The sequence below is a fragment of the Haliotis rufescens genome, unplaced genomic scaffold (assembly GCF_023055435.1).
Source record: "Haliotis rufescens isolate VD_foot unplaced genomic scaffold, xgHalRufe1.0.p SCAF_14, whole genome shotgun sequence".
In the NCBI taxonomy this organism is placed as follows: domain Eukaryota; kingdom Metazoa; phylum Mollusca; class Gastropoda; order Lepetellida; family Haliotidae; genus Haliotis; species Haliotis rufescens.
In genome coordinates, this window is record NW_025963824.1 from 27,751,573 (window position 1) to 27,766,012 (window position 14,440).

At 40.6% G+C, this 14,440-nt stretch overlaps 1 protein-coding gene across 2 annotated transcripts in view; it reads left to right on the plus strand.

Moving 5' to 3' along the window:
• LOC124131278 (probable methyltransferase-like protein 24) overlaps positions 1-14,440 on the plus strand; it is a 42,584-nt gene that overhangs the window by 26,276 nt on the left and 1,868 nt on the right. For both annotated transcript variants that reach the window (XM_046494447.2, XM_046494446.2), the window contains exons 3-9: positions 7,669-7,734; positions 8,767-8,811; positions 9,369-9,446; positions 10,615-10,682; positions 12,019-12,147; positions 12,694-12,768; positions 13,685-13,820. In XM_046494447.2, coding sequence (XP_046350403.2) covers positions 7,669-7,734; positions 8,767-8,811; positions 9,369-9,446; positions 10,615-10,682; positions 12,019-12,147; positions 12,694-12,768; positions 13,685-13,820 — 597 coding nt within the window. The remainder of the gene's footprint in view (positions 1-7,668; positions 7,735-8,766; positions 8,812-9,368; positions 9,447-10,614; positions 10,683-12,018; positions 12,148-12,693; positions 12,769-13,684; positions 13,821-14,440) is intronic.

Below are 14,440 nucleotides of genomic sequence, written 5' to 3' on the forward strand. Positions count from 1 at the left end.
AAATGTACTTAAACATGGTTAGTCTGCTTCACAAACAAGAGATTCGAACCCACGACCATGGATTTCTGACAGGCCTAAGGTATGGAACTCTGTACAGCAAACTGCGGCCCCATCGACGACTGAGCCACCCGTGTCCCCCTTATATTAATAAGAGTGAAAACATAACTATGAATTCACGCGTACGACGCAACAGCAGTTTCACTGCCATCACGGGGGCGCGGTTAGCCCAGCCGTCTCAGGCGCCGCGATTCGCTGTGCAGAGTTGCGTCCCTTGGGCACGCCAGAAACCTATGATTGTGGGTTCGAATCCCGGTACGCCGCAGTTATGTTTCTAGGTTTGTCAGCACCATACCCGTGCTCGTGGGTTTCACCGAGGTGGTAAACGTCTTAGACCTGCATCACTTCGGGTTTTCCTCCCACATTAAGCTGACACGCCGTGATATAACTGGAATACTGTTAAGCGGCATTAAACCCAACTCACTCACTGCCTTCACTGGAGGCTATAGTTATTGGAGTCTCCATGTAGGTTAAACTCTGCAGGCAAGGTGATATCTGTTCATGAATATTTTCTTTGCAAGTTGCGGTGACACGACATTTTTTTGGTCGTCTTTCTATGTAGCTTTGAAGCTGCCTTTCCAGACAGGCAAACCTTGTGTCATTGAGTTCGTTTTCAGCTGTCGGAACAGAACCAAGGACTAAGAAATGGTGGGTCTTATCATTATATTTATAGCTGTCAACACATATGGGACTCTTCAGTTTTGCTTTGTGGTGTACTCACTTAGCCCGCAGCCTGGGGAGATGAACCTGTACGGTCCAGTGACTTGTCAGCTATAGCCTGTTCTGATTAAATAACGGGTATATACACTGTATATATATGGAGGTGCCATTTGAGAATTTATTGCAAAATGGCAAATGCACTGGTAAACGTTAAGTTCATCCCTAATTCGCGAGGTGGACAGAGTTTAGTGTATGGTGGACATAAGTTCAGAGTCAAGACAAGAAGACGAGACACAGTGCACTGGAGGTGTTGTAAGGCTGGATGTCCTGCAGCCATCAACACTGCCAACAATCTCATCACCGCCTACAGGAACATCCATAACCATCTTCCCGATGAAGCCAAGTTGAAAGTCGACGTCTTCCTTGCCTCCATGATAGATACAGTTCTAGTTGAGTGAGTGAGTATGGTTTTACGCCGCTTTTAGCAATATTCCAGCAATATCACGGCGGGGGACACCAGAAATGGGCTTCACACATTGTACCCATGTCGGGAATCGAACCCGGGTCTTCGGCATGGCGAGCGAACGCTTTAACCACTGGACTACCCGACCGCCCCAGTTCTAGTTGACCCTAGGCCAGTGCCTAGTATCTATCAAGAAGAGCTGAACAGTAAGTGTAACAAATGGCATTTTCAGTAATTTTCAGTTTCGACTGTAACCATCTGGTAATATCTCTGTATTTTGTTTGTGTTGTAGCTTCCATTAAATTTTTTAATTAATAATGAATAAAAACCTATTCTACTACATACATTTTTTGTGTTATATCTACCTAGACAGGCTGTAGTCTGGCTATAGTCAGTCAGTGAAAGTGAAACAGTCTATAGTGTTAACCCCCATTGTTGTAGGGATTATCACGGGCTACTGACTTTTAAACTATATAATAGCTGCTGGCAAAGTGAGAACACCCCGTATGTGTGTTTGTGCGTGCGTGCGTGCGTGCGTGCGTGCGTGCGTGTGTGTTTATTCGTTTCAACAAATCAGCAGTGCGTAGCTTCATCCAAAACAAGGATAAAAAGACCATGATTACAACTCGCCACAGTGACGGTTCTGTAACTTCCTTGTGATTTTATTTTACATGTGCGTCCTCTATAAACACAAGAGTACCATCGCCCGCGCTGTGTACATATTACACTACTGATCAAAAGAAATTTTACATCGACTTGGACTTCTTATAAAATGAAAACGAAAAAGTATACACATATTTTGTTTACATGTATTTTGAAGTTATAGTGCAATAGGCCAAAACAAAATGAAATATAACACACCTGGTGTCATAACTGTTACTTTTCACACAAAAACACAAAACACAGTTTGAACACTGCCATATCACCTCTGCATCAATATCGTGTATGCTTGCCTTAAAAGGCGACTATGCTTGTCGTAAGAGGTGACTAACAGGATCGGGTGGTAAGGCTCGCAGACTTGGTTGATGTATGTCATCGACCCCAATTACGTGAATCGATGCTCATGATATTAATCACTAGATTGTCTGGTCCAGACTCGATTATTTACAGAGCGCCGTCATATAGCTGGAATATTGCTGAGTGCGGCGTTAAACATCAAACCAACCAACCAACAATATCGTGTGTGACCTCCTTAATACTCGTTGTAGGCTTAACCCTCGGTGGTGTCCCAGGTGGTTATATGGGGTTATTCCTAGGGTTTTGCTTACTGCCATGTTTATCATTTACCACAATTTAAAAAGCGAGATGCGAGATGGTTGTCATCAGGGGAGCTCCATGTGGCGCTGTGTTTATTTTTAGGCTCTGTGTACATCCAAATTTATTATTAATATACATGACGCGACGCCGCTTCGCTGTAAGGAGCTTAAATGACGGATATATTTGTGTCTTCAGTTGTCACCGCTGGACACTGAAATGTTTCAAAACGTCATTGATCAGTAAATTTAAAATATTTTACATGTACAGTAAACTACGGTTAAAACGAACTCAAAGGGACCATACATTTTAGTTCGTTATAACCATAGTTTGTTATAAGCAAATATATAGCATATATTCAGCATATATACAACAGATGGCCGGGACAAAAAAAAACAGTTCGTTATATCCGCCAGTTCGTTATAAGCGTGTTCGTTATAAGCGTAGTTTACTGTAATTGGTATGACTGCGCATTGGGCGCCACTATAGCAGCGATAAACCGTAGTAGGATTGGAAACATAGACATTCGGATCTGAGCTTGGAGGCCTTGTCCACACGAGCAAAAAGCTTAACCTTACACAGACATGGCACCTGGGATGACTGAACTCCCCATAGGGCTTGTGGGTCAGATTAGGGCCCCAGCAAGCTGTGCTGATCGTAAAGGGCGACCAAATGGACCAGGTGGTCAGGTTTGGTGACATGGTTCATTGTGTGTCATCGTATCCCGACGTCGTTGATCGCTGCTCACAATGTCCATCACTGGATTCACTGGTCCAGACTCGTCTATGTACAGTCCGCCGTCCTTATGCTGGAATAGAGTGCGACGTTAACTAAAGAATGATGAATAGATAGTAATTTCCATCTCAGTTCTCTGGAGAGATATGCTACTACTACTACTACTACTACTACTACTACTACTACTACTACACTACTACTACTACTACTACTACTACTACTACTAATGATAATAAGGCTCTTTATATAGTGTAAAATCCACATCACTGAGGGACAAGATTGAGGAAAAACATGGCAAGTATGCAGACCTCGCTTTCGAAATGTCCCGCTTGCATCCCAAGTACCAAGTTGTCCGACTTCCAATTGTTCTCGGTGCCTTAGGTTTAGTACCTCCTAATCTTTAGACAGACATGGGGAGAGTACCCTGGTTTGCTACCAGGAATACAGCCCTTCTGACATTCTGGGAAATGCAGAAGGCTGCAGTGTTGGGGAGTCTTCACATTCTCCGAAAAGTTCTGGATGGGTTTGACAAGGCATCGCTTCCTGGGAGAAGTCCCATTCGCTGTCTGGGCTGCGTGTGGAGGGGGCAAGGGCCCTGAGCTGATGATGAGCCTAACAAGCCTGACTTTGCCAGGATCACCCAAACCATCTGCTGCATTTTATATTTTTATCTGTACAGACTACTACTACTACTACTACTACTACTACTACTACTACTACTATTGGGCGGTCGGGTAGCCTAGTGGTTAAAGCGTTCGCTCGTCACGCCGAAGACCCGGGTTCGATTCCCGACATGGGTACAATGTGTGAAGCCCATTTGTGGTGTCCCCCGCCGTGATATTGCTGGAATATTGCTAAAAGCGGCGTAAAACCATACTCACTCACTCGCTCACTTCTACTATTACTATTAAGGCTATTTATAAAGCGCAAAATCCACATCACTGAGGGACATGCTCAATGCGCTAATTCAGCATATGTACACACATACAACAGAGAGGGGACAGTAACATAAAATATACGCGTTCAGCTGTACCCTTCAAAAAGATATGTTTTAAGTCAAGACTGAAGCACAGTGATATTAGTTGCACTTTTGAGGCTGAAAGGAAGGGAGTTCCATAGAGAGGTATCAGCATAAGAGAAGGATCAAGCACCGAAGGACTTTAGTCTGTATTTTGGTACAGACAGGAGGTTGATCATGTGATCGGAGATTTCTGGTAGATTTGTATTTGAGAAATATTTCTTGAAGATAGGCAGGACTGTTATGAAGAGACTGGTAGTTAAGAGAGAGAATTTTAAAAATCAATCCTCTTACAGATTCACAGCCAATGTAATGACTTCAAGATGGGGGAGATATGTGACCGAAGCTTTGTGCTTGTTTCTATTCGGGCAGCTCTATTATGTATCTTCTGCAGTCGGTTCAGCTGATCCCCTGATATTCCCCCAAGTAGGCTATTGCAATAGTCCAAACGAGACAGGATGAGTGATCCTGTCCCCTAGGGAGGCTGTAGCATCAGTAGTGAGAAGATGACGGATTGATCCAAAAATTCTCAAATGAAAATGACATGTCTTACAGAGAAAAGTTACGTGTGTTTCCATAGTTGGGGAGGAGTCAATACAAACACCAAGGTTTTTGACAAGTGAGGAAAAAGGAATCAAGGATTGTCAAATTGTGAGGTGTGTTTGCTGAGATTTATGTTGGCTCGAGTGCGGAGCAATTAGGATTGCTTCTGTTTTATCATCATTCAGCTTAAGCATGTGGGAAGTCATCCAGGATTTGACACTGTTTAGACAGATTTCCATCTTCGTCAAAGATGAAATCTGATTGTCGAGAAGGGGACTGAAACTATCAACCAATTGTGAATCCTCACCATAAAAGTGATGAGCCACATGCTCTGCTGACTTCAAATGCCCGAGTAAATGTCTAAGGTGAACAAGATCGGTCCCAGCACAGATCCTTGAGGCACACCACATGTGAGACTTTCGCTGTTCCAATCTTGTTTATATTCTTGTTTATCTGGACTGACTGTGTACTGTCTGTCAAGTACAGTGAACACCACTCCAGGACAGAGCTGCTCCAACCATAGTCATTTTCCAAACGACATAATAACCTTGCATGGTCTATGGTATCAAGAAGGACTAAATGAAGCGCAACGTGGAGACATATCTGTTACTGGTAATTGATACACCGCATGGCGCGATATATGTTACCAATGATTGATGTGCCACAATGGCGGTCATAATTCATTCCGTGCCGTCATGCACATGTGTGTATTCTGTCTCGTAGAACACAGGAATCACTTCAAAGTATTCTAAATGAAGTGCAGAAAAGAATTTGCTCAAACACTGCTTTTTATCTTTTTTTTATATTCACAACGTCAGTCTCAATATCATGTCATTTGGGTCATTGTCTGCCTCCAGCCGGTCGTTTTACGTGCTTCTGATTGGTTGAGTTTAATTAGGGGTGTCTCCCGAAGGTATGTTTGACGCTTTTATTGACAGTGTTGAAAATGGTGTTTACATTGTCACATACATGTATTCATTCGGCAATTGGGATTTTTAGCACATTGTGATATTTGTTTCCGATGTTCGTCTTTTCATGTAAAAATGTCACTGAATTTATTTACAAGGGTTGACTGTTATTTTTGTTCCGTTCATCGAGCTATGTAAAACAACGACAACAGCAAAAACAATTATGACTACACAAACTATGTTTACATCTAACCATAAATGCAAGAACTTGACTATTTTAAAGAAAACAATTGAATTTGGATTAATGTAGCAGTTTAGTGTATGTCTTTTCAACAAACGCATGTTACGGGGTTGAGGTCTGTATTGAGATGCCTTTTGTGTAAGATCAAAGATCTAAGAAATCAGACACCCTGAAACATATAATTATATCATAAATAATAGGTAAAACATTATCATCAATGCTAGATACATAGCATAGGCTTATAACAAGTAAGTATTACATATATCAGTCATCCATTAAAACACTAGATAGACTGTACACTGAATGATTATACTAAAACATATACAGTAATATACATGCTACATAATACTGACATCTAAGGGAGATAACTCCTTGACTTTCATTTGGCTGTATAATATATAAACATTATAAATGCACAACACTTACACATTCTGTATAAACATATACAATACTTTAAGACAGAAATTAATGATAATATAATATTACATTAAATGTGGTCATAAAATTTAGATTACACCTTAAGTCTTAGACAAATATAAACAATGACATGCACATCCTGTAGGTGATAGAAGGGTGTGGATCCCCATTGTCACACTTATGGCAACACCATAGTCATTGATCTGAAAAATAATACATAGACTAAAACACTATTTAACACTATTTAATATATTGAACAAGATAATACACACATTTTATTTACAGTGATTCGCATGTATCACACCTGACTCTGTACATAACAAAGCTTTATTAAACATTCTAGAAGTAGAACACTTTCACACATATTTCATTCAAGTTTAATCTTGGGGATAAATTATGGTTGTTTAGCTTACCTCATGCGAATTAAATGATTATACATAACAAACATTTATATTAGATTACATACATTTAGTTTACTTAATATAACACTTTAAATATTCTGTACTGTTTCAATACAACACAAGATTGAGATTATAGCCATTTAACTCAACTGATTTAAGATTATATCTTTATCCTTTGCTGGTCCGAGCAGTTCTGTCAGTTCATGTGCTGAGAGAGTATGCAGTGTAATCAAAGCATGCAGTTTTACAACAGGTGTTAGGGGGGCACGTGTTGCCCAGTCGTCTAAAACGCATAAATCGGGAAACAATATGCATGTATCACCCAAACATTAGTAAAAACAATGCTATTTTTGTTAACAGAACAGAATGTGAGCAAATGATTTGGATATTATTGATTTTTGACAGGCCTAAGGTGCGGAACTCTGTACAGCAAATTGCGGCCCCATCGACGACTAAGCCACCCGTGCCCCCCTTATATTAATAACATAAAAACATAACTATGAATTCACGCGTACGACGCAAAAGCAGTTTCACTGCCTTCACGGGGGCACGGGCGGTCCAGTCGTCTAAGGCGCCGCGATTCGCTGTGCAGAGATGCGTCCCTTGGGCACGCCAGAAACCCATGATTGTGGATTCGAATCCTGGTTCGCCCCGATTATGTTTCTAGGTTTGTCAGCACCATACCCGTGCTCGTGGGTTTCACCGAGGTGGTAAACGTCTTAGACCTGCATCACTTCGGGTTTTCCTCCCACATTAAGCTGACACACCGTGATATAACTGGAATACTGTTTAAATCGGCGTTAAACCCAAGCCCAATTGTACCAGACCATTTAATGACAGGTTCCCTTGCATTATAGCTTAGATTAGGCGCTTGTGTGACATTAGAACAGAGCTATTATTACATTTAATGGCGATGGTTTTCTTCTTAAAAATAGCATGAAATTAAAAGTTCGAATCACTTCCTTTTTCAGCATCAAGTCGCTGAACAAAATGATAGTACCACTAACCATCTCAAGGCGACCTTCCCACAAAGACAGGTAATTGTTAACAGACTCTATTCATGAATCTTGTTATATACCCGTAATTCAATGTTGAGAATATTGTACGCTCAAGGACTGTAAATGAGACAAAAGTAACCTTAGTAACACTTCCCCTGCATGCGATATAGTGTTTACTCCACATCGTGGTAAAAACATCAGTTATAGCTTAGATTACTCGCTTTACTATTTTAATGTGTGAAATTAGAACTGAGATATTATTACATTTAATGACAAGTTCCCCTGCATGTGATATAGTGTTTACTCCACATCGTGGTAAAAACATCAGTTATAGCTTAGATTAGGCGTTTTACTATTTTAATGTATGAAATTAGAACTGAGCTATTATTACATTGAATTACAAGTTCCCTTGTATGCAATATATACTCCACATCGTGGTAAAAAAACATCAGTTATAGCTTAGATTCGGCGTTTTACTATATTAATGTATGAAATTAGAACTGAGATATTATTACATTGAATTACAAGTTCCCTTGTATGCAATATGTACTCCACATCGTGTTAAAAACATCAGTTATAGCTTAGATTAGGCGTTTTACTATTTTAATGTATGAAATTAGAACTGAGATATTATTACATTGAATTACAAGTTCCCTTGTATGCAATATGTACTCCACATCGTGTTAAAAACATCAGTTATAGCTTTGATTAGGCGTTTTACTATTTTAATGTGTGAAATTAGAACTGAATCATTATTACATTGAATTACAAGTTCCCTTGTATGCAATATATACTCCACATCGTGGTAAAAACATCAGTTATAGCTTTGATTAGGCGTTTTACTATTTTAATGTGTGACATTAGAACTGAATCATTATTACATTGAATTACAAGTTCCCTTCTATGCAATATAGTATATACTCCACATCGTTGTAAAAACATCAGTTATAGCTTAGATTAGACGTTTTACTATTTTAATGTATGACATTAGAACTGAGCTGTTATTCCATTTAATGGTTATCTTCTTAAAATTAGCATGAATTTAAAAGTTGGAATCACTTCTATTTTCAGCATCGAGTCACTGAACAGAATGATAGTACCACTAACCATCTCAAGGTGACCTTCCCACAAAGACAGTTAATTGATAACAGATTATATTCATAAATCTTGTTATATACCCGTAATTCAATGTTGAGGATATGGTACGCTCAAGGACTGTAAATGAGACAAAAGTAACCTTAGTAACACTTGCTTTCAAAGTATAAACGATGAAATCGAATAAATCACCTGTAAGTCCTGAGCAGTGGTATAGTTTGAAAAACAATTATTTGTTCAAAGAATGTTGAAATATATTAAATGGCCTCAGGTTTTAAACACAAAACACTTTTTGACTTGACATGAAAATGTAAAAGAATGTTATATTTGGGATAACACTTTCTGAGTAAAGTACAGCTTCTCGTACTTTTTTGGTTGAGTCCCGTCCGGGCACTGTGTGTTCATTGACATGATAAATTGTGCTGTGATTGCCATAAATAAATTGTGTAATTTCTGGTTTCATAGAGAACATAATGAATGTCTGAAAACAGTGACATAAAATAGAAGATTCTATCTTTAACAAAAGTCCAGACTCTTCAACATCTTCAAGCACTGTAATCGTAAAGTGTTTACTTCAGCACCGAAAATCAAATTGGATGTTGCATGCAGAAAGAAACATGGATGGACCACTCAAGGATCTTCGCCAGCAAGGACAGGTATAGCACCACCTTTCATTCTCTCTCATGAGGGGGCACGGGTGGCCCAGTAATCTAAGGCGTTCAAAATTGCTGTGCAGAGTTGCATCCCTTAGAAGTGCCGAAAACCTGTGATCTGGGGTTCTGATCCTGCGTAGTCCTGGTGATGTTTTGGTTTGTCGGCACTATGGCCATGTTCATGAGTTCCATGAAGTAAACGCTTCGGGCGGTGCGGAATTGCGTCCGTGAGTCGTCCCAGAAAACTATGATCCTGGGTTCGAATCCTTGTTTGCTTCTTGGTTTCACTAACGCGAACACCCCGTGACATAACTGAAATACAGTTCAAAGCTGCATAAAACCAAAATCACCCACTTACTTGAAGGTCATATAACCTGGTCTAAGGTAACTTGGAACACCATTCAGGGGCACGGGTGGCCCAGTCGTCTAAGGTGCCGAGATTTGCTGTGCAGAGTTGCGTCCCATGGGCACGCCAAAAACCTATGGTTGTGGGTTCGAATCCCGGTTAGCCACGATTATGGTTTTAGGTTTGTCAGCACCATACCCGTGCTCGTGGGTTTCACCAAAGTGGTGAACGTCTGAGATCTGCATCACTTCGGGCTTTCCTCCCACATTAAGCTGACACGCCGCGATATAACTGGAATACTGTAAAAAGCGGCGTTGAACCCAACTCACTCACTAACTCACTGGAACATCATTCATGTGAGTTATGTGATGACGTGTGAGGTTACGGCAGGGAGAAATACCAAGGATCATAATCAGGGCACACCTAGGTTCCCAACCCACAAAAACTGGATCCTGACACAGATGAGGGACGCAACTTGCCACATAGAGATTCTTTGTCATACACTATTTGCTCACCAGACTCCTTTCTCTCTAATGACGCCATCTTCATGTAAACATCAGGTTGATTCATTACAAATTCAATGATCGATGAGTGATCGATTTGTCTATCAAGTCGTACAGGGTTGTATTATATACCGACAGGGACAACCTACTTAGAAGCCCAGAATACACGATTCAAAACATTTCAAAACAACAACAAAATCATTGGAAACCAATGTAATGGACAGTTGAACATATTCTTGAACATCGATCTACGGAATACGACGATATTCTCAACCATTATCACTTGGTATCATACATCATTACACATATTTCCATGATTTAGGTTATTCTACCGGAGAAAGGTGTAATAGAGAAAATGTCCGTCAGTGAAGCATCCAAAACGTACCACAGGTAGGTATATTAGGTGGATATATCAACAGAAATGGACATATTGTCATGAGTTAAAAATTGCCGTAAAAGGCGACGATGCTTGTCGTAAGATGCGACTAACGGGATCGGGTGGTCAAGCTCGCTGACGTGGTTGATGCATGTCATCGATCCCAATTTATAGCCTCTTTGAACAGTATTTCAGTGACATCACGGCGTACCAGCTTTACGTGGGAGGAAAGCCCAAAAGGATGTACGTCTTAGACATTTTACCGATTTCGTGAAACCCACGAGCACGGATAAAGCGCTGACAAACCTAGAAACATAATCAGGACGAAACGGGATTCGAACCCACGATAATACATGTAGATGGGACCCGTGAAGATTCCGGGGTAGAATAGGTCTTCAGCAACCCATGCTTGCCGTGAAAGGTGACTATGCTTGTCGTAAAAGGCGACTATCGGGATCGGGTGGTCAGGCTCGCTGACTTGGTTGATGCATGTCATCGATCCAAATTGCGTGGATCGAGTCTCATGATATTAATCACTGGATTGTCTGGTCCAGACCCGATTATTTACAGACCGCCGTCATATAGCTGCAATATTGCTGAGTGCGGCGTTTAACAACAAACCAACCCACCAACCAAAATATGTAGATGTTAATACCAGTGAGGGCTGTATACTACTGTACCAATAATACTATAGCCAAAATTCGCTGTGCAGAGTTGGGTCCCTTAGACGTGAAAGGATCTGTTGATCTTGGGTTCGAATCCCATATTCGTACTGATAATCCTCTATAGCTCCACAGTACCAGGCCAGTGTCTATGGCATAGTGTTACGGCAACTGTAATGCAACACCACAATAACTTACAGAGGAGTGTCCTTCAACCTGCAAACAGTGGTCTAACATAAATCATTGGTGGAAATCATCTCGTTTATTTATTATTACATTGAAACTTACCGTGTAGTTGCAGAAGCTTACTTTGAGGTACAAGCGACGACCCTGGAACCATTTGATCCCAAAGCACAATGATTTTATAAGGGCCTCAACAAATATCCTGATTATATCGCTCATAGGTGCAATTTGTGTTAATCAGGCTCAATAAAAGCCAAGGTGGCGAAATATTTTGTGCATTAATAAATACAATAGTTCTTTGCCCAACACTATTTCAGTTATATATTGTCGGCCTGTAAATAATCTGAACCAGACAATCAAGGGCTCAAAACTGCAAGCAGCGATCCACGCTGTCTGGTTCCGATTGCACGTAATCAACTTAGTAACAGACCGTGACTACCCGTTCCATTTGGTCGCATTCAGTCGATAATCGAGCATTATATGTGTAACTCTACTTGTTATCCAGTTACCTTGACAACATTGATATGTTGTGCAAGCGGAAGCTGCGCATGGGCAAACTCGGAGACGGAGGCTGGGAGATATGTGATGACGCAGAATACCGACCAGTAAAGCCTTGCATTGTGTACTCCTTTGGGTGAGTATTCGACTGACTGGAATAGATATTTGTCTTAAATACAGAAACAAACACTAATTACAGTGGTATAGCCCATGTATGAAGCCAACGACACACTTTGAATCGGAATGTAGGGCACTAACGTGTCCTTTTCAAATGTCAAAAGATGTTTAGTTACAGAACGCGGACCCTTTAAAGATAATCTCAGAAAATTCAGGTCTTTTACTCCGATACGATACCTCTCCAAAGGAGGTCGCGCAAGAAGAGAATGGCCAATCAACGTCCAGGCATCTAAATTATCGATTGATTGAAGGAATCATTCGGGCGCATATGTCATGTAATTTTATGTAATTGAATTATTGTGTTTATTGTATTTTGAAAGGCCAATGGCGCATGCATCCTTCATTTTGATTGAGGTATAGTATCGGAATATCCATTGCTTTAAACTGTTGTGCACAGCCGTGCATGTGTACCAACTCTGTATTGTACCAAACTGGCTACACGATAAGACACGCATATTTTAAAAACTTTTCACAGCGAAGTAATATTGTTGTTGTTTTACTACAGAATCAACAACGATTTTTCTTTTGACGATGAAACGGCCAAAAACTATGAGTGTGACGTCTTTTCCTTTGATCCGAGGTTTGTACAGGCGCTTGTTCAAGCCAACTTATACGTTATGCAATAGTTTGTTTGTTGTTTAACGCCACACTCCGCAATATACCTGCAATGTCGGCGGCTTTTCATTAATTGAGCCTTGAGAAATCAGTGATTGACATTGAGCATTGTCACCCGCCGTAGGGGTACGATGACATGCAATCAACCAAATGACCGAAGCTGACCAGTCGGTCCAGTGTTCAGACTAGCATATGCTTCTGAGGACCAGTTCTAACCGGAATCCCCAAGGAGTAAGAAAACATAACGGCGGACTGTCTGACAAGAACCGATGTTTGTCCGAATGCATTGGATAAAGGGAAGTAACTCGGTTCGTTATGTCGTTTTTCACTCAATACAGGTGTTTTGCTAACGCAGTGAAACTGCGGACATACATTTTGAACCTTTATGCATGAATGGCGGTAAGATAAATTCGTTTTCGACCGATCCCCCGAGGCGGGCGTTTAGTGCGACAACTCATAATTTACCCACTGAGGTCGGTAGGCAATTTTATTGTGAATAAAAGACTTTGTAATGTTTTGTTTGTTTGTTGTTTTACGCCGCACTCAGCAATATTCCAGCTATATGACGGCGGTCTGTAAATAATCGAATGTGGACCAGACAATCCAGTGATTGATATCATGAGCATCGATCCACGCAATTGGGATCGATGACATTCATCAACCATGTCAGCGAGCCTGACCACCCGATCCCGTTAGTCGCCTTTTACGACAAACATGGGTTGCTGAAGACGTATTCTACCCCGGAAGAATAAAATACTTGACGCGAGATAACATGTTTATCTTTTTTAATAGGTCACTTTGGACAATATTGCCATTGAATATGATGTCCACGTCTCTGATTACTGCTGTGATATATTGATGACACACGATTGATATTTCAGTATGACACAGAAAAGTTACCAGAGGTCACCACGGGTGCGGTTTTTAAGTTTAGGTATTGACGGAAAGGACTACAAGAAGGGTTCCTGGGATCTTCATACATTGACCAGTTTCAAGAAAATGTTGAACCACACAGGGGTCAGTGATACGGACATATTTTGACATTTTACATAATTAATTAGGAACATCAACAAACTTATTAATAACATTTCTTTCATTAATGTCTCTACTCTGGTCTATGTTCGGGCGAAATAAGGACGTTTAACTCAAATGACCACCAATGAAAGATGAAGATTCGTATCATTCAAGTGTTTGTTAATTTGTTTGTTATTTAACGCCGCCTCCAGCAATATTGCAGCTATATGACGACGGTCTGTAAATAATCGAGTTTGGGCCAGACAATCCACTGATGAGCATTTACAACCCGACCCTGTCAGTCGCTATATTCTTAACCGGAATCCCCAAGTTTTATGCATATCATAATCCGTTATTGGTGTTTTTTGTTTGTTTGTTTTTTATTGGTGGAAAGAAATTATCTTGAAGTAAACACCATTTAACCACGTATTTACATGAACGTGTTATCCCAAAGTACTTTCTGAAGAGCAGAGATAGGACAAAGACAATGGACTTTTTGTAGACTCTTTGCGTACTTTGCAATTCTCCGCCGGCCGTGTCATACAAAATGACGCTAAAAGATGGCACGTGTTGTTACCATTCGTGACCAACTAGTGTTATTCCGGGACAAGACGAATAGCATA